The following is a 19,829-nucleotide window of genomic DNA, read 5'->3' as shown; positions in this document are numbered from 1 at the left end:
TTTTTCCCCCCCAAAGGACAGAAGATTGAAGGAAGGAAGGAAAAGAAAGGGAAGATGTTCAAAGACATTTTTTAAATGATAACGAGGAATATCCCCTCCTCCTCCCTGGGGCTCCCCGCTTAGAAAGACTCCCTTGACTTTCTCTAGGAACCTGATGGAAACCTGAAGCAGATGGGGGTCTCCCCCTCCCCCCTCCCTTTCCACGGGTAGATAGGAGCCTGCAGCCACCCGCTAAGATCCTACCTAGCCATCCCATGGTCACTCGGGCCCATGCCTTCCTCCCCTTTCCTGTCTAATTTCTGTTGTTGGGCCCAGCTTCCTCTGAGCTGCACTGGTGAGCGCTCAGAAATCACCATCATCATGAAAATAATAATAATACTGATAATAATAATAATAATAGTGATAATAAATCTTTAACATACTACCTAAAGGGAACCTGCAATAACCTTGAACAAGATAAAAGAGAAATTTTAAAAAATCCTAATATGGGAGAAAAAAAGAGAAAAAAATTAAAATAAAAAAAGAAAGAAACCTCCAACATATTTTATCACTACCTATAGGAAGAAATCCCGCTTTGAGAGTATTTGTAATGCAGTTTTGTTGTCGTTTGTTGCTGCTTATTTCAATAAGAAAAACCCAACAACTGAGACTGCCTAGCCCGCCGGTCCTGTGCGCTTTTATTGTGCTTCTAACCCCAGTAGAGTAGAACTAAATTGCACTGAATGTATAGTTAACTCTGTCTTGAATTCTCTGTTTATGCAATGTGCTCGAGAGAAAAAAAAACGTTAAAAATATATCTATAATAATAATTTTTCGTCATTTGTCTTTATGTCCAGCTATGAATGTAGATTTTGTGTCCCAGCAGCCCTGTTTCTGGTCCAAGTACTTTGTATTGTATACGTGAGTCATAATTAAAAAAAAGAGGAGAAAAATAGTTGAAGCTGCAATGACTGACTTGTTTGTTCCCCGGCACCCCCCCTTCTCTACCCCCTCCCCTCCTTATGCTTCTTTTTCAACACTCTGGTAAAGGTTTCCTCCACTGATTTGACTTGGGGTTGGGAGCACTCACGTGGAGAGGAACAGGCTGGACTGGGAGGGCAGGTGAAAGGGGGGAGGTGAAGAAGAGGAGGAGGAGGAAGATGCTCTTGGGAGAAACTTGGCTCCAAACAAAGTGGGTTTCTGGATGCCAGGATCCCAATGGGAAGAAAGCATATTCTCCCCACTTATCCCTCTTCTTCCTCCTCGTCCTGGGCTGGGCCCAGACCAAAACTCTGCCCCTGTGCCCCTCCGGCAACTAGGCCTTTTTCTTCCAGGGGCTGGGGCTGAGGATGAGGATGAGGCAGTGGGGTACTTTCTGATCTCCACATGCCCCTCATGCCCAACCCTTGGTACTCAGCACCCAGCACTAGACCATGAACAGGGTGGGAAGGATGTGAGGCTCAAGGCAGTCTGGAGGGCTTGGCTGGAAGAAGCCTGAGTGTGGGGGGCTAGGAAGCTTAAGCCCAGGGGAGAGGAGAGAAGGAGAAGGTGAGTGGACTGGCATGCCAACAGCATGCTCCCACAGTCTGAACTGCGAATGTGGCCAGCACAGAGCCGTTGCTGTCACCTAGGCGGCTTGCATTTACTCCAACCTCTGTTCTGGCTGTTTCAAGCCCACTGCTGGCTTCACCTTGGCAGTTGGGCAGCCTGCCCTGCCCTTATAATGTGGGTCAATTGGCCTGGGTTGTGGGGTGCTGCTGAGTGTATAGTCCCCCACCCCAGCCACAGCAGGGTAAGGACAGTCTTCATTGGACTCCTCATTCCCCAAAATAAAGGGTTAAAGGCTAAGGGACTCAGGGGGGCAAGGTGTCTCTCACTCCTCCCTGGAGGGTCCTAGACAGAGAAATCTGTTTATGCCAGTAAGATCCTGGTCAAATAATACCAAATTCCAGAGATACAAGTCATCTGATTCAGTCATGAGAGGGGGAGAGGGGAGGGGAAGGGATCTTCTGGTCTTAAAAACCAGACCCCCAAAGACTGAAATATTTTTGAGGCCAGATCCCTCTCTCTGTCTCTCTCTGTCTCTGTTCCCTGGTCAATGATTTTCCCAGACTTAGGCTCAGTCGACTCTAGTTTTGTGTAATTTCACCCGCATCTGGGTGCCTGGCCCCCACTCAAAGTGGTCCTGAACACAGGATTGGATCAGGCGTCATTAATGGGGGACTCCTGCGGCCCCAGCAAGGCTGCCGATTGGGAGCGCAGGCAGCAGGCAGCCGGGAACAGCTTTGAGCAGCTCTGGGGGAAATGTTTCGGAACCTGGGGTCCCTGCTGCCAGGCGCGGGGTATCCAGGTAACCCCGTCTGCTGCGGGAAATACCAGTAACCCGCCGGGGAGGCCTGAAAAGAGAGCATTTCGCTCCGACCTCGGGCCTTCCCACAGGCGTCCAGACTCCGAGGGCTGGCGAGGGCCGTTTCATTTTTAAATGTGGACTTCTGATTGCTATTAATACAAATCGCTGGCCCGGTAGCCGAGTGGGTTGACCCTACACTCAGTGGCTTTGAAGAACCTCGCCGAATTTGCCCCACACCCAATGTCCCATTCAACCCCGGCCGCGCAGTGCCGGTGGCCCCAAGCCCGGTGTCGGAGGGCTGGGTGCGTCTGGCACCCGGCATCGCTTGAGATGCGAAGCATCGGTTGGGCCAGACCAAGAGAGCTCCAGCCGCCCCCTCTTGCAGCACCCGACCCCCCAACCCTGGTGCCCACCGCCTCTGTTTTCTCGTTTGGAGAGAAAAGGAGGCAAAACCCGTTTTATGGGGGAAGTTAATTGCAAGCGGGTTGCACTCTCTTTAGAAACCCGTCCTCCCAAATGCTCCCGCCGTCCCATTACCGGAATGGGGACCATTCGGCTGCAGCAGATAGGACTTTCTCCCATTCTTTACTTGTTTATTAGCCAATCAAAGTGGCTTCCGAAAGCTATTTGTGATTTGTGAAAAATAGTATCTTTCAAACTGCTAAGTTGAAGCATCTCGCTCATTTTGCCTTACATTTATTATTCTAATCCCAACCGTAGAGAAGGGATAATGCAGCTATTAAGTTGGGGGGCAAATTCGTTTCTCTGGCATTTTTGAAAATTCTCTCGGCATTTTCTCTCCCTCCCCACTTCACTGCAGAGGCCAAGGGAGTAGCGGGCCTGCAGGGGATCTGGGGGGTGAGGGAGGTAGTGAGTGCCCTAACCCCAGCCTCAGCTTCCCTAAATGAGATGCTCCAGTGGCCGCGTGTTGGCTAGAGAGAGTCACCCCGCCCTAGTTAAAGCGAACTCAGGACAGGTTATGCCACAGACTAGAAGTAAAATTTCCGGTGAACTGCCCGCAGTGCTGCCCCATTCTCCCCTCGGCCCATTGTGAAAAGCTGGGCCAGCGCTTCCTTGTCGTAATTTTTAACTACCTGTTATAAAATTTATGGGTGGGTTTGTAAAAGGAACGAGGTCTCTGCATCGGGCTGAGGGAACTGTTCTCTTACTGTGGAGGAAGTTTGGGGAGGGGATGAGGGACCCCCTGTTGGTTGGGGTGGGGGCACCCAGCCACGGAAGTCCCCATGCCAGCTTAATTTGGGACCAAGGGAAGAACTTTACACCTTCAAATTTCCAGCTGGTGGAGAAAGTGGCTGGGTTGCGACTGGTTGGCAAATAGTCTCTATGGGGGAATTTATTCTGGGCTCCCCCACGCTGGATTCATTGCCAAAATCAGGGGTCTGGAGTCTCGGGTGCTCGGTGTTTAGCATGGAAGGTGGAATTTAGGGAAGAATTGGTTCTTTTTTCAGAGCCTCCAAGGTGTGTCCCAGCTGCCCAGATACTAGAATTTTTCTGAAAAAGGCAGGCGGGTGTGGGCCACCTGATAAGACAAAAAAGGCTTCACATGACCATGCACCCAAAGGAAAAAGAAGTGGGAGCCAAGATCGTGGGCCTTTATTTTATTTTTAATTCTAGAAAGATTAGGAGGAAGCTGCCATCTGAACCTAGGAACTGAGGAGACCTGACACTAGGGATGGTCTTGGGGGAAAATGTCATTCGTTTTCTCTGAGAAGGGAACCTGGGGATGACGGGCGCTTTGGGGGTTCTAGAGGCTGCCCCCCCTTCCCATCCCTCCTGCTGCCTCCGCAGGACTGCCCAGGACCGGTCTCAACCCTCTCTGCTCTTCAGACCGTGGCCAGGTCAGGCTTGGTTATGAGGCCTCCAGCCGCCTGCCCCTCCCGTTCCCAGCTGGGGTGGAGTGGGGGGGGGGCTTCCCGGACGCCCCATTGGGAAGGATGTTGTTCTCTTCCTAGAAAAAACAGGGGTAGGGAGGGAGCAGGGGTAGGGAGTGAATCCCTTCTCAGTCCCTTCACGCCGCCGCCGGCACTGCCCCAATGCCACAAACCTTTGCAAAGCTTTGGTTCTGCCAGAGCCAGCCTTAATACCCCATTTATTAAGGAAAATATGTAAAATTCGGTATGGCAAAGGGAGGCAGCCGACTCAGCGGCCAGAATCCTTCCTTCTCTCCTGTCAAGTCCCCCCGTTGCCCTTTCCGCGCTAGCCAGGAGCAGCCCGGCCCGTGGGGACTGGGCGGTGGGTGGGGGTGGGGTGGGGGCCTGGGGATGCTCCCTCTGCGAGAGAATTGGGTAAACATGGCGACCGTGGCGCCCATTTGCACACGCTACACAAATGCATCGCATTCCCGGTTGTTTGCAGAAAATTTACAGCTGAGTAATAAAAGTTTACGATCGACTCACAAGTTGGATTGGCCACAAGAAGTCATGTGGATTCCATCCATGAACGTGAACTTTTTATTGTGGTTTGTCCGTTCGGAGCGCTCCGCAGAACAGTCCTCCCTGTAAGAGCCTAACCATTGCCAGGGAAACCTGCGCTGGGCGCTCCCTTCATTACCAGTATTTTTTTTAATTAATCTGATTAATAATTATTTTCTCCCCTCATTTAATTTCTTTCCTCCCAGATGGAGTTGCTAGAAGCTGGAAGCACCTGGGGAGGGGGGTGGGGGGAGAGGCAGGAGCAGAGGGCACCCCTCTCTCCCTTCCCGACCCTCTAGCCCCCCAAGGGGCAGGAGGAATGCGGGAGCAGTTGAGATAGGGAGCTGCAGCTGCCTCCGCCCCTCCCCTCTCCCAGGCTCTCCCTCCTGCCTCCTTCTCGCAACTCTGTTTCAAATTTATTTGGCTTTTTGATTATTGGGACTACTCTTTTTTATTTTTAAATTTATATAAAGTATATATATGTATGTGGAGCTGAAGCAGTCTCGGCAGCGGCACAGAATGAGGGAAGACGAGAAAGAGAGAGAGTGGGAGAGAGAGGCAGAGAGAGAGAGAGGGAGAGGGAGAGTGACAGCAGCGCCCGGTAAGTGTTTCCTTATTGGTTCAAATATGTAACTAATGGTCCGTAACTGGGTGGCGGTTTCAAGATAAGGACAGCAGCGGCTTGTCTTGGTTAGAGAGGAGAGGGGGCTGGCGAGAGGGTGAGAGGGTGGGCGCGTGGGCAATTATGGGGGGGGAAGGGGAGGGAGGAGAAGAAATTGGGTTAAATTGGAATATGGTAGTGGGGAAGTGTGTTGTCCTTATGTCACTATGCGCTGAAATTGGGGGTCGGGGGGGGGCAGAGGACTGCACCGGTGGGGCTCAAGGCCTGGGTCTAGTGCGCGGACCATGTCCCTACGTTTTATAGATCTGCAGCCTCTTGGCTAATGGGACTGGGACAGAGGGGGCCCGGAGCTCAATCTCCAGGGCAGGAGAGAGAACGTGTAGGCTGTAACCATTGCTCCCTGAGCAGAGTCAGCCCCTCAGCCCCCAAACAAACTTTCCAGCGCCCCCTCCCTGCTCCGCAGCCCCCTCCCTGTCTCCGGGAGAGCGCGACCGCTAGAGCTCACACATGCGCAGTGCGGGCCCAGGGCCGGGCAGATGAGCAGGAAGAGAGCGCAGCTAGGCGGGCGGCTGGGCCTGTTAATTGGCAATTAGTGGGGAGGCTGGTGGCTGGTGCGCGTCGGCGGAGGGGAGAGCGTCTGCCCGCCCCTGCTCCCACCCCCACTCGAGCGGATGGAAAGATGGGAGGTGCTCTGCACTGCGGGTGGACGGGTGGGGGTGGGGCTGGGGCTGGGGGACTCGGTACTCGGTACTCAAAAGCCATCTTGTGCTTGGAGAAAAGGGGCCAATCTGCCTTCTCTCCCCGCGGCCCGGAGTCCCCCACCCCCAGCCGCCGCCACCCCACCCAGGATACCCACTGGGCTGCTTCATCCGCGTCGCCGGGCTGCTCTGGGCTGGGATCTGCCCTGTCTGGGGCGGAGGTGGGAATTGGGGTGGCCCCAGGATGGGTGGGGACAGGACCAGGCCTCGCTGGCGGGGTCTCCTGGGTGAGAGGAGACAGTGAGGACTCAAGGCACGGCTGGCTCATGGGATAGGGACGTCAGAATTGGGCGGTCTGGAGGGTCCCGGGCGCTGGGGAGCTTCTTAATAATTGGTGCTAATGGTGTGTTGTATAGTCTTAACCCAACACACATGGTTTCATAACACAGTGGCTTAATTTCTTCCAAATGTACGTAGCCCTGAATGTGTTGCAGCTTGATATACGACCCCGCCCTGCTCCCTGGCCTGGGTCCGAGGCGGCACCTATATGTGTGAGCTTCTGTTTATAAAGGGCGGTGATGCACACACAATCGCTTACACACCCAGGCAGACACACCCCAGAGCTGGGGGAGGGGGGTGCATATTCCTGGAGAGATCCGAGAGTCTGGGGGCCAGAGTCCCCTCCAGTCCGAGCCAAGAGCACCCCCCCATCCTCTTCCAACCGCGCAACTGGGCTTCTCCGCCAAGCCCGAGTGGGGGAGGGGATCACTCCTCGATTTCCTGTTTAAACCCCGACCGGTCGCCTGGGGGGGAAGGGGTGAATAACCTGTTTTTATCAAATTCTTAAAAATATAATTCGACTGCATTCAAATCAAACCCCTTGGGCCCGAGTTGACGGTGAATCTTCCCTCCCCTACCCCCATAATCCCCTTCCCTTCCTCTCCTGCCCCCCCAAAATTCCCCTTTCGCAGCCGGCATAAAGGCCTCGGAGGTATTCTCCCGGGGGAAGAAATGGCATTTTCTCTCCCCCTTCCACCCCCCCACCCCCAGTAGGACTTGTGTGTGTCGGCAGAGGCGTCTGCCGAGGGGCTAATTTCGCGTTCCTTGTTTACGATCGAGAAAAGCGCCTTGGCTCTTCCCAAATGGGCCCAGCCCGCCGCCTGCTCCGGCGGCCGCGCGCTCTCCCGCCGCTTCGGCGCGGCCCAGGGTCTGACGCCCCGGGGAGCCAGGCTGCGGCCGCCGAGGCCCCGAGTCCGTGCGACCTGCAAAGGGCAAGGGGAGTACAGTGGCCAGTGGAGGGGCCCCGGAAGCCTGAAAATGGGAGCCTTTCTCCTGGCGTACTGTGGGAACCGCCGATCGGTGAGGCCTCTATTTCTCTTTCGCTGTATTTTGTCTGCCCCCACCCCTGCAGATGGCCGCACTGATTTGCGGGGGGACGGGGGGAGTACGGACAAATCTCCTTTGTTCACCCCTGAGGACAACAGTTTCTGGAGAAGGCCTCTCAGGCCAGTAGGGGTTCACCTGGAATACTAGAGGGGGCCCCTTCCTTTGGAGGGGTGGGCCTGGGCAAGGCTGGGGTATTCCCCTCGGCCTACAGGGATCTAACCGAACGTGACTGGTGAGACTTCAGCGTGCTAGGGTTCGTGGTTGTCGGTTTAACAGCACCGTCCTGAAATGTCCTTATATTTTTATCAGTTGATTTTCTGTCCCTTCCTGGCTAGGGTCCTGCAGGCCCTCACTCCCTTCACCCCTAGACTCCTCCTCAGGACACAGAGAGATGCAGAGACAGCATAGCAACAGTGACTGGCCCTGGTTTTCTGTGTTCTAGTCTGGCCAGGGAAAAAACCCAGCCCCAAATGCCAGTCCCTTCCTTCCCTCCTTACTTTCGATTTTCTTTCCCTTCTCTCTTTCCCTCGATGGTGCTCAAACTGAAACACAAGAGGGGCCACCCTTGGCAACCCTCAGCCTCCTTGCAGGCCAGATTCCCTGTAGACAAGGTCCTTAGAGAGGGAGAGCACTGCTGTGATTGTCTAATAATAGCCAGGGCAGCTGAGAATAGCATCAGGCTCAAGGACTCTGCACACCCAGAACTAAGGCTGGACAGAAGCCCTGAATCCGTGGGTCAGGGTCTGGTGACACTCCCTGGAGCCCAGGGCCCCCAGCAGTCTCCTCTGAGCCCACTCTTTTGGGTGCTTCAGGCCTGCCCCTTACGGGGCTTTGTCAGTCCTGCCACGGGCTGTATTTCATGCGCCAGCTCCTAGCTAAGGAAAAATGGGCAAAGCAAACCCTTTCTCTCCCTGGTCTGACAGTTGTGATCCCCACGAAGAACGAGACCTTGTTTGGAGAAGGCGGCCTTGTTGGGTTGGCTGTTGTGTTCCGAAACCAGGCTTGGTAGCTTTATACATTTATTAGATAGAGGCTGAAATGTACAGGCGCAGACTTATGCATGAATATATACAGACTCGTATTTCCTCAATGGTTAATTGTATATAACCATACCTATATTCACTCAAACACCATTTTATGTGCATGCGAAATTTTGTTAGCCCTCACTAGATGGGCATGGGCTCAAGGAGGCACTGGGTGCCCTCTGTGCGTGCTCTGCTGAAAATGTGTTCGTGCTGGAATCGGAGTATGTGGGTGTCAGTCACCAAGGGATGCCACAAAGGCTTTCTCAGACCTTATTGCCTTCGCTGTCCAAGTAGCTGGGCTGGGGAAAGACTGACTCCCTTCTGCTTTCTCTCCACACCTCCCTGCAATCTTGCCCAGCTCAGGACCATTTTAGCAGGGGAACCCGGTTGTGTTGAAAGTGAGTTTGGTGGGAAACTTTCATGGGTGAGGTAGGCCTGTGAGCAGTTCTGAGCAGTCGCTGGGCCCTGGTGCTTGAAGCCTTGCTGAGGTGGCGGAGGGAATTGGAGTGCTTAATAAGGTGGCCTCTGGGCGGTGGTCTGGGGCGGCTGCCAGCTAGGGTGCCTGGAGAGGCCGCGGGGGGGAAAGCCAGCCAGACGGGTAGGGGTGTGGTGAGCATCTCTCCCCCGCCCCTGCTCGCCCTGGCCGCTCACGGGGCCCCAGCTTTGCTTGTGTCATCTGTGGGGCAGATTAGGGGCTCTCTAAATTCTCCAAATACCCAGATCTGGTTACCGGTGGTACTTTATTTTAATCCTCTCTGCTACCTAAACTGGGGAGATGGCTGATGGGGCAGAAGAAGCTGGGTCTGACCGCCTGCAGGCTTAAAGCACCGAGTGTGGGCCAGGGCTGGGAATTAACCAGCCTTCTTTCTCTCTTCTGGGCCCAGGGAAAGACAGAATGGGGTGGGGAGTATAAATGTCCATTAAAATGCCCAGGAAAGAAAGTAAGGACGGGAGAGGGGCTGGTGGGTGTTTTTCCTCCACTCCCTAGGTGATCAGGTTTCTCCCCAGAATCTCCTGTCCAGACTTGCTGCGGGTCCCCGAGGCGTGCAGCTCTCTCCCACCTTCTCTCCACCGGCACCAAGGGCGGCCTTGAGCTTTTAGGCCTGGGCGGCCCCCGGGTGCCAGGGTGACATTACCCCCAAAGTGTGCTGCTCACCCGGCCTCTGCCATGGCGCCGCAGCCGCCCCTGTTTATTGTGTCTGTGAGTTGTTTACTTGTTTTGTCTGCTGCCACCCTGCGTCAGAAACCCGCCAAACCAGCAAACTCACCCAGGAGAACAAAGTACAGCGCTATCCTGAACTCCCTCCCCTTTCCGGCACCCCGCTCCGCCATTACCACCTCCCTCACTCTCCCTTTCCGAGGGGAGGAAGCAGAAATCGTCCTAAAATAGGGCAGCTGTTTATAGGGTGGGGGGAATTATGGGGACACCATAAACCTCCGGGTGTCCTGGTGGTGGAGAGACAGAACAGCCTCCAGCTTTTCTTCCTTCCCCCTGGCAACCGCTTCGTTAAGGGGGCCACACTCATTGAGAAAGCTGAGTCCCTCTCACCTCACTCCTTTCTGCAGGAGTTTTCCCTGAGACATAGGTTGTTGGGTTTTTAAATCAGGGTAATGTTGGCGGATTCATAAAGCTAGATAAAGCATGTCGCTCTCCCCTCACCCTCCCTTCTCCTCAGCTCCCCAAAATAGCAGTGAATTTAAGCAAATCCTACAAAATTAAATTGCCCCTTCACTAAAGATCCTATAAATCTCCAATCCCACCAGGTGTAGAGTTGGAGAGGCCGCTGTTCGCCTCTAATTTTGCTCCTGGCTATCAAATCTGAAAGAGTATCACCGAAGTAAGTAATATTCTAGTTTCTGAAATTAATTTCCCCCCTCCCCATCTCTCTCCCTCTTTTCGCCAGTGCAGATTAAATGGTTCTTTTAGGTCTGCAAACAATAAAGGATAAAATTATTTATAGGGAAATGAGGATGATGTTTCATTGTTGGCTTATTGTTCTAGAACATAATAAAATTTTATTTTCAAGTGGGAAAACTTAGACCAGGGGAAGAAGGGGAAAGCGAGAGAGAAAGTGAGGGGAGGTGGGGAACCACACACAGAACCTAGCCGTACATAACTTTTATGACATTTACAATTTCCTCATGACAACTCGCTGTGATGTCATAAATGCCTTGTTCTTGAACTTTACAGTTTTCATAAACCTCCAAAACGGGTCCAAACAGTGCTCAGTGTGGAGGGGTATAAGAGAAGCCAGGAAGTTGGGGATCCTTTGTCCTTATTCTGGGGGCCAAAAATATTCTGAATATTCTGGATTTTCATTTTCCCTCCTGGGCCGAGCACGGCTACTTGCTTTCCCTCCCTGAAATGTCACTCAGGGTCTGAGTTCCCTCCCCATTCCCAGTGGGGATGAGATACTATGTCCGAAGTCTCTCTGTATGCCCCCACCTCAGCTAATATTCAGCTGCTTGGGACAGAGGTGGGAGGCTTGGGGGCCAGGCCCCCAAAGCCAAAAATGATTTCTTCCAGAGGGAGCTGAAAGGGGCTCAGGGCTGAGTGTTATGGGACAGAGATGCTGAGGACCTATTTTACTTTTTAACCTTCAGCCAGAGAAGTGAATTGAGAAGCCAAACAAATGCCGGTGTGGGAGTTTGTGTCTGCTAATGGTAGCAGCATTGAGTGGAGTGGTGATAAGGAAAGGTCAGGCAGAAATCTGGACAGAGAGAGGGAAAAGAGAAAATATGATGTGAGTTAGCAGCGTCCCTCCAGGTACCTTTCTTCTCTGTTTAATTGCAAATAAAGCAAAAGCAGCTTGGGCAGCTTCTCAACCTCTCAGCTCAAAAGCCCAGGCCTCTGAGGTGTTTGGGGCAGTTCTCAGGCACTTGACATGCCCCCATCTGGCCTTTTCCTCCTTCCCCGCTCCCTGCTGACCCCCAACTCCATTCAGCTAGCCAGGCTGGGCCCTGTCCCCAGAATATCAGCACCCCCAAATGGGATCCATTTCTAGATTGGGTGTGTCAGATTTCACTTTTCTCCAAGTGTTTCCACGCCTGAACTTTGAAAGACGAAATAGCATTCTTTTTTGCAATGCAACGTGTGTATGGGGAGGTATGAGCTCAGACAATTTCCCCACTGGATCTTTGAGAAGCTGGGGGCTCCTTGCATCAGCTATGCTTTGGTATCCCCAAGCAGACCCAGTTCCCCGTGTTCAGGTTATCTGGCAGACTAGGAAACTCTGCAATCCTTTTACTCCGGATTCTGTGGAGATCAAAGGAGCTTGTACACAAAACACTAGGCATTTGGAGTAGGATTTATTTTTTTTTAATTTTTAAATTTAAAAAAATCCAATCATAAGTCAGTCGGGCCAACTGAGCAGTCACTCTAGAACAGCAAAGCCTTAACCAAACAGTGCTATTGTGAGGTGAGCTGAACAATTATTGAAACTCAGCTTTCTCTGCAAGAGGGATTTCAGCCTTCGCCCAGTGGCACAAAAGGGACCAGTGGGGCAATAGCTCCTCTCCCGCCCTGGAAGTCGAGGATTGAGGGGGTGGGTCGGCAGCTATAGTGGCTTCCAGGCAGCCAGGCACTCAGGCCGAGTGCTGAGTCCTGCGGCTCCAGTGCCCACGTCCCTGAGCAGCCTCCAGAGGCGCCGAGCTGTAGTTGGTGGCGCCGGCAGCCAGGAATGGAGTGTGTGTATCTGTGTGCGAGGCTGGGTGAGTCACAGACATCGGTGCAGAGTTGGGGGATCTGGGGAGAGAGAGAAGACTGGCAGAATACAACTAAGCAGGACCTCTGGAGAAGATTGTCCCCAAATAAAAATTCCAGATCTCATCCCTCTCACTTCAGATACCCTTACCCAAGAAATTAATATATTTCCCAGAGCAGAGTGGAAAGCAAAGGCAAGCAAGATGAGGCCTGTCCATGAACCCCTCCAGGGCCAGCGTCCAGTCCCAGCCACCCTCTCCCCAGTTCAGAGCTACACAGGCCCCCAGCCTGGAGCGGGGTAGGGCTGCAGTAGGAGCCCTATACTTGCCCTGGGAAACCCTCAAGTGCCCAGCCTCCAATGCAACTTTGGAGACTCCAGACCAATGACTGCCCCCCACTCAGGCCCAGGGCACCTACAGTAAGTTCTCTCCTATAACTAGCGCTCATGAAAAGCATGTGTTTTGGATGGGGGGTGGTGGCTGAAACAGGGAGCGGGCAACTTTCCGCCTTTATTCCTTTTCTGTGTTTTTGGAATTGTGTTTTTGAATCCACTAATTCCACCTCTGAAAGCGAACCGCTCTTTCTGCCAAACCCCCTGATGCCTGATTCCGGAGGCCGAAAGGGGCAGACCAAGTCGGAGACCTATGGGCCTGATGGGGGGGTGTTCTCTGATTTCTCTAGGCTTGTTTTATAGAAACAAAGAACAAGTTCTCGCCCCTCCTTCCCAGGACTTGTGCATATTTACAGAGCTCAACTGCAGTTTTAATAAAACATCTGTTCTTGCTTCTGCTGATGAGTTTCCATAATTGTTTTCAGACAAATTTAACAGGAAAATATAAATATATTTAGAAAAACCCAAGTCCCAGCTTTCCCCCCCATAGACAGTTGTTCTTTCGCCAAAAAAATAAAATTATCATGAAATGAAAAAAGGAAAATATAATCCAATGGAGGGAAGATCCGGCTCATCTGACCTGCTCTCCCCCCTTGGAGCGAATCCTTCCAGCAAATTTCAGCTGCATAATTAAAGATCCAACTGAAAGAAGAAGGCTTCATTCCTCAGGAATGAAAGGTGATGGGGGAAGAGTGTGTTGGAAATTAATTTTGCCGAAAGTCTTTAAGCAGTAGGGGAATTTATTTGTATTTCTGCTTCCCCTTCTCCCCCCCGTCCAGCATTTCTGCCTCTTTCCCCCAGCAGCTGGTTCCTGTTCATTATAAATCGGTGAGACCTTTCAGTCTCTGCCCTCTGTTTAGGGACGTAATAAAACACTTAACTTTCCGGGGCTGAGACTTACATTCTGTTCCTCAGGTCGCCCACCCCCGCGCCCACCACTTTTAGGCCCTAAAGGAGACTCTCCCTAACTTTGGGGCCCCTTTCCCCTCCAGACTTGGTTTAGGAGGGGCTCAAGGAAACCCAGGCATCCTTGCTGGGGAGCTGCAGCACGTTTCCCCAGAAGCCCCTTCTTTCTTTCAAGGTTCTTCCTTCCCCCACCCACCCATGAAAGAGATTTTAAAATACGTAGAAAATAACACTCATTGAAAGCGAAACCTCATTAAGACATCCTATCTTCCATCATTCAATTTGTTGTACATTGCAACAATTTAATATCTTGAAGGAAATATCACTGACATGATTTATCCCTCTAGCAATCTCTCTGAAAAGGAGGTGGGGGTGGGGAGGGAATTTACTCTCTCTTCCGGCCTCTTTTACGTGTTACACTGCTACCCTTAGAACAGAATTGAGGATGGGAACTCTGAGAGCGGCTAATTGTATCCAGGGGTGCACTGACTTGCTCCTTAGTTCAGCCCCCTCGGTCTTCCACCCCTTCCCCCAGTTCTCTCTCTCCCTCTCCCTCTTGCCCTCCAGGGGGCCTGGAGCCCCAGCCAGCTGTTGGAAACCACTGCCCAGGCATGCCACGAATTCAATTCGAGGACAGCTGGATTCTAGAGCGAAAAGCAGCTCACGCTGGTGTCTGTTTGTGTACCTGCCATGGCACCCCAAAATGAGACAACTCATCTAAAAATTTCTTCCTCAATTTAAGAATCCTCCTCTACGCTTCACCTTCATCTCCTTGGGGAGAGGAAAGTATGGTCCAAGAGGGGGAACCTTAATAACTATAGGGGCCTTCCCCCTGCCCTTCTAAATACCAACACATTTCCCTCCTTTCTGAAGGACTGGGGCTGTATTTTTAAAAGTCAACACAAATTGTCTCGCAGGAAGACTCTTCCATCCCGTAACGAGGTTCATGTATTAACTAACATGCCTCCATCAGCTCCTACACAGTCTGCTTTTGGGTTCGAAACTTTATTTTTCCCCCCTAGTGACACTCCAGGGAAACCTTAACGTTACAGAAGATGAATAAACGAGTTTTTTTCCCAGCGTAGTCCCGTTTATGGCTTTATTGCTACCCATTGATTACTCTGCTTTGTTACACAGAAGGAAAAGATCATAAAATCCGGAGACATCCGGGTTCTTGTTATAGCCAGTTTCCCCCCGCACCACCAAAAAATGGTGAGGCGAAAATATGAGCTTCCACTGCTCCCTTCGCTTGCCCCACTGACCCCCTCTTTGTCAACTGAAAGCATTTTCAGCCTACGTTACGATATCAAAATAAGTTTGGATTAATCAGGGGAAAAAAGAAAAGAACATCTGCACACCTTCCTCTGTTTCTGTTTGCCCACTGCGGCTCCCTCAGAAGCCTCGGACACAGCCGCCTTTTCCTAACCTTCTCTTTCTTTTTCTTAGCCCCCAGGTGGGAAGAAAATGGAGGTAGGGGGCTGCTGAGAGGCCCGGCCCCACTAGGTGTGGCCGGCCCTTGGGTGAGAGCACCCCGGGAAACCTTGGCTAGAATCTCCAAGCCCCAGAGCTCAGGTCCAGGGGCACCTCCCTTGGCAGGACAGAGAGTCCGAGGGAGCAGGGGCTTCTGACCTGGGCAGGGGCTTTGAGCCTGCAAGACACTCACTGTCCATCAGAACCCCGCCGGCCTTCTCCTTCTGGCTGGATCCTATGTGAATTACCCCAACGGCCCTGGCTGGCTCTAAATCATAAATTCTCACCAACATAAACAGGAGTTGATGTGTCTAGAAAGACTCTCAGAGTTCTTTCTTCTTCCTTTCTTCCTTTTTTTTCTCTCTCTCCCACCGTTTACTTTTTTCTCTTCCTTTCCTATTTATTTTTAAAATAAATCTTCCCTTTTAGGCAAAAATGCTTCAAGAGTTCCCCCCAAAAGGGATCCTGAGGAGGAGGTAGATGGGGGGCTAGGAGGAAGAGGAAGCAGATGCATGGCTACTTTGCACACCTCAGCTCTGCCACTGCACCCTGAAGTCTCACTCTTCCCTCTTTAGACTTAGGGACTCCCCACAGGCTCCCTCCACCCCAGACTCTCCTTCCTCTGAGCACCATGTTTTATGCAATTTCTTTCCACTTTTGATTTTTTAAAAAAAATTATTGGGAAAAGTATACTGGTTTAATGATGTGGACTCACTCCATGGAGTATCAAACCAGGATTTCCTGTAGGATTTCTGGGGATCTCCCTGAGCTGGGAGGGAGTTCCTCCCATGGAGAAATCAAGATGTAATTTTAGAAGGGGGCAGATATAAAAGATGAAATCAGATTGAAAATACAGGGATTTCTCCAGCCCTGGCTGTGGCTACAGCACAGCAAAGTTAGCTGGTGCTGAGAGATTTCCTGGGAGTGCAGCTCTCCTTTTCTGGGCCCCAAGGCCCTGGTCGGGGACATTCACCCTTCCTTCACCTTCAAATCAGTTCCCTTACATATATATTTTTAAAAGAAATCCAAGTCTTACTTTCAAAGCACACACTTAGTCTCAACTAGGGAATCAACAGAAGCAGAAGCGATTTTTTTCCCCCTTCTTGACATCTGGCTTGCGATTGGCTGGGAGGGGGTCAGCTGACTTTGTCATTTTGTCTGTCCTGGATTGGAGCCGTCCCTATAACCATCTAGTTCCGAGTACAAACTGGAGACAGAAATAAATATTAAAGAAATCATAGCCCGACCAGGTAAAGGCAAAGGGATGAATTCCTACTTCACTAACCCTTCCTTATCCTGCCACCTCGCCGGGGGCCAGGACGTCCTCCCCAACGTCGCCCTCAATTCCACCGCCTATGATCCAGTGAGGCATTTCTCGACCTATGGAGCGGCCGTTGCCCAGAACCGGATCTACTCGACTCCCTTTTATTCGCCACAGGAGAATGTCGTGTTCAGTTCCAGCCGAGGGCCGTATGACTATGGATCTAATTCCTTTTACCAGGAGAAAGACATGCTCTCAAACTGCAGACAAAACACCTTAGGACATAACACACAGACCTCAATTGCTCAGGATTTTAGTTCTGAGCAGGGCAGGACTGCGCCCCAGGACCAGAAAGCCAGTATCCAGATTTACCCCTGGATGCAGCGAATGAATTCGCACAGTGGTGAGTTTTACAGCTCCGAGATATAAATTAAATAAACTGAACTGGCTTTATGACCGGCTTCCCTAGAAGAACGGGCGGAGAGAGTTTTTTATGGCCCCATAAAAACAATCACGCTCGTCTCCTCGCCGACGCCGAGACAGGGCCCCCTCTTCTGCCCCCTTTGCTCGCCTCCCGCTTGCTCGCAGGGGCCTGGCCCCCTCGGCCCCTGACGGATTGGAGGGCTCCAAGGCGAACTGAGGGGGCAGGAACAGGGCAGGGGATGAGGGGAGGGGGTGGGGAGCCCCCCAAAGTCGAGTCAGGCTGAGGAGAAGGGAGGGGGAGAGGAGGGGACAGAGAAGTGGGGAGAAGTTTCCAAGGAGCTAGGGCGCTTGGGGAGATGGGGGAACCCAGTCGTTCAGAAATGGGGCCCCATCCCCCGTGTTTGGGATTTTTCAAAAATCAGCTTTTAGACTTGCAGCTTTCTGCCTGGTTCTGTCCCCCACCCTACCCCCACCTTTCTTTGGGACCCACCTACCAACCTGGCGGTGGGGGGGCTGAATGAATTTGGGATCCTGGCTGTAGTACCCCCAGTGTGGGTGGAGACAGGGCAGAGAGGAGAAGGCTGCAGCCCGAGGGGGCCCGTGAGTTGCTGGCCAAGTTGGGAGGGTCAGGGCTGTGCTAGGCTAAATAGTCTGCGGAGGGTGCCTTGCTGATTGTTTTTAGTGTGTTTTGTGCCCGGATCTCTAGGGGTCGGCTATGGAGCGGACCGGAGGCGCGGTCGCCAGATCTACTCGCGGTACCAGACCCTGGAACTGGAGAAGGAATTTCACTTCAACCGCTACCTAACGCGGCGCCGGCGCATCGAGATCGCCAACGCGCTCTGCCTGACCGAGCGACAGATCAAAATCTGGTTCCAGAACCGCCGGATGAAGTGGAAAAAAGAGTCTAATCTCACGTCCACGCTCTCAGGGGGCGGCGGAGGGGCCGCGGTCGACAGCCTGGGCGGAAAAGAGGAAAAGCGGGAAGAGACAGAAGAGGAGAAGCAGAAAGAGTGACCAGGACTGTCCCTGCCACCCCTCTCTCTCCTGCTCCCTCGCTCCCCCCAACTCCCTTCTAATCACACACTCTGTATTTATCACTGGCACAATTGATGTTTGGACTTCCTGAGACAAAATTAGGGAGTCAAATATGGACCTGAAAAGTCAGCTCTGGACCCCCTCCCTCACCGCACAGACTCACAAGGCGCCTCCTCCTCTCCTGCTCCCTCGCTAGCTCGTTCTCGGCTCGTCTGCAGGCCCCTTCCCTCGCCCAGGCCTTGGGGCTCGTGCCTGAACCTCGCTTCAGACTCCACAGATCTCCCTCCAAACGAGGACTTGGCCTCCCACCCTCTCGGCGCCCCCCACCCCCGCCCCCGCGCAGAGAGCCGGCTCCCGGGCCCGGGGGCCTCCGCTCCCAGGCCTCAGGGCCCGGCGTGGCAGCCGGGGAGGGCGAGAGGCCCAAGTAGGGTGCGTGGTGGTCCCACAGCAACCCCCAGGGCCTGCCCGCAGCCCCCGCCCGGCCCCTCTGCCCCAGCAAATGCCCAGCCCAGGCGAATTGTATTTAAAGAATCCTGGGGATCATTATGGCATATTACAAACTGTGACCATATCTGTGTGAATATTTTTAGCTGTATTTGTGGTCTCTGTATTTATATTTATGTTTAGCACCGTCCGTGTTCCAATCCCATCTTAAAAAGGAAAAAAAAAACAAAAGAGGGAAAAGTACAAAAAGTGAAAAAATAGTGAATGACGTTTGTTTAGCCGGTAGGAGAAAAATAATAAATTTAAAAAATCCCGTCGTGTTACCCTCCTGTATAAATCCGACCTCTGGATCCGTTCTCGAATATTTAATAAAACTGATACTATTTTTAAAAGTTTATATCGGGATTTCTGTTAATTCGCTCGCCTTCCGGCCTTGGGGTGAAACTTGGAGCAGGCTCCGAGCGCTCTCGCGTCTGCCCGCCGCCTGCGAGCCCCCGGCCCCCTGCACGCGCCTCGCCCGGCCCGGCGCTGAGCCCTGCCTCCCGGTTCTCCCGGGGATCGCGCTGGTGGCTGGGAGGCCTCTCCGGGTTCCCCACATAGAGCAACGCCCTCGCCCCGCAAAAAGGGCCGCACGGGGTTTCGCTGGGGGTAGAGTGGGAGCCCGGATTGGTCGGAGTGGTCTCCGGCCCCACACAGGCCTTTCTTCCTGCCTTTGGTAGTCTGGGGTCCTCGGCTTCTGAACCCCGGGCCCCAAAGGCCAGAAAGGACGCATTATCCAGGCCCCAGGTCACCCCCGCCCACTCCCCGGAGCGAGGAGGGAGGCGCCGCCGGAAGCCAGCAGGGCAGCCCCCGGCCCGCGCCAGGCCGACTCTTGCGAAACGTGGCGGAGGCGGAGAACCGAGGGAAAGAGGAGACCGCGGGACCCGAGCCCTTCGGCAGAGATTGAGCGATTCAAGGACATCTCGGAAAAGAAAGCCTGGAAACTGAGCTCTCGCCTGCTCTGGGACTCCTGACGTGGCCGGGACCAAATTCCTTCCTCCTTACAGCGCCAGCCCCAGTCTGGTTCCTTACTCTTTCTTCTCCCCTCAAACTAGGCCAGTGAGGAGCGCAGCCAGACCCTAGCCCTTCCCCAGCTCAGGGCTTCTCTCCTAAGCCCAGCCAGAGAAACCTGAGTGGACCTAGGGGGTGAGGTAGTGAGGGGGTCTCCCAGAGGGAAAAAATCCGCCAGTTTTCCAGACCTTCCAGATCCCCCGCCAGCGCCCCTTCCAGCGCCTCTGCCAGCGGGGGCGGGAGGGGGGCTTCTCCTGGCCGGGGCTGATATTTCCTGGGGAGAGACAGTCAGGAAAGAATAAGACTTGGGGCTAGGGGAGGGGGGATGTAAAGGGGCCGAATGGCTGCGGAGCCCTTGGTCACAGGATGTGAAGGTGGCCCAGGCGCCTGCCCTGCCTACCCCCCATCCCCCCACCCCCAGCTAGATCCTTTTGGACACCTCCAGATAGCTCAGAAATCGCTCTCCTGTGGACCTTCTGAACCCAGGTCCCTGGAAAGCCTGGTCCAGAGGCCTTTCCTCCAAAGGGCACAAAACAGGCCTTTTCCTCTGCCCTGCTCATATAATATTTGTGGAAGCTTGAATCTTGCTTCTCCATGCCCTCAATTAACATCCATTTTCCATCCAAAATACCTGGCATGGGTACCACACCAGGG

General features: G+C 53.0%; 2 protein-coding genes across 14 annotated transcripts in view; both read left to right on the top strand.

Moving 5' to 3' along the window:
* The window catches only part of HOXC8 (homeobox C8), a 3,701-nt gene extending 2,761 nt beyond the window's left edge, over window positions 1-940 (top strand). Inside the window, exon 2 of the mRNA XM_081248241.1 lies at window positions 1-940. This exon is cut by the window's left edge and continues 765 nt beyond it. The gene's annotated coding sequence lies outside the window, so the exon portion shown is untranslated.
* Window positions 1-19,829, top strand: part of HOXC4 (homeobox C4) — a 64,058-nt gene that overhangs the window by 21,440 nt on the left and 22,789 nt on the right. For 2 of the 13 annotated variants that reach the window (XM_081248234.1, XM_081248227.1), the window contains exon 1: window positions 5,632-7,440. The exons of 4 other annotated variants lie outside the window; for them this stretch is intronic. In XM_081248234.1, the coding sequence (XP_081104360.1) occupies window positions 7,399-7,440 (42 nt within the window). In that variant the 5' untranslated portion in view covers window positions 5,632-7,398. Of the gene's footprint in view, window positions 1-4,790; window positions 5,363-5,631; window positions 7,441-10,256; window positions 10,331-10,355; window positions 16,627-17,352; window positions 18,523-19,829 lie in introns of those variants that run through there. 7 more of the 13 variants (XR_014016992.1, XM_081248229.1, XM_081248237.1 and 4 more) reach the window with 7 other exon arrangements.

This window comes from Mesoplodon bidens (assembly GCF_964165515.1).
Source record: "Mesoplodon bidens genome assembly, chromosome: 11".
In the NCBI taxonomy this organism is placed as follows: domain Eukaryota; kingdom Metazoa; phylum Chordata; class Mammalia; order Artiodactyla; family Ziphiidae; genus Mesoplodon; species Mesoplodon bidens.
This window is presented reverse-complemented; position numbering and strand designations above follow the sequence as displayed.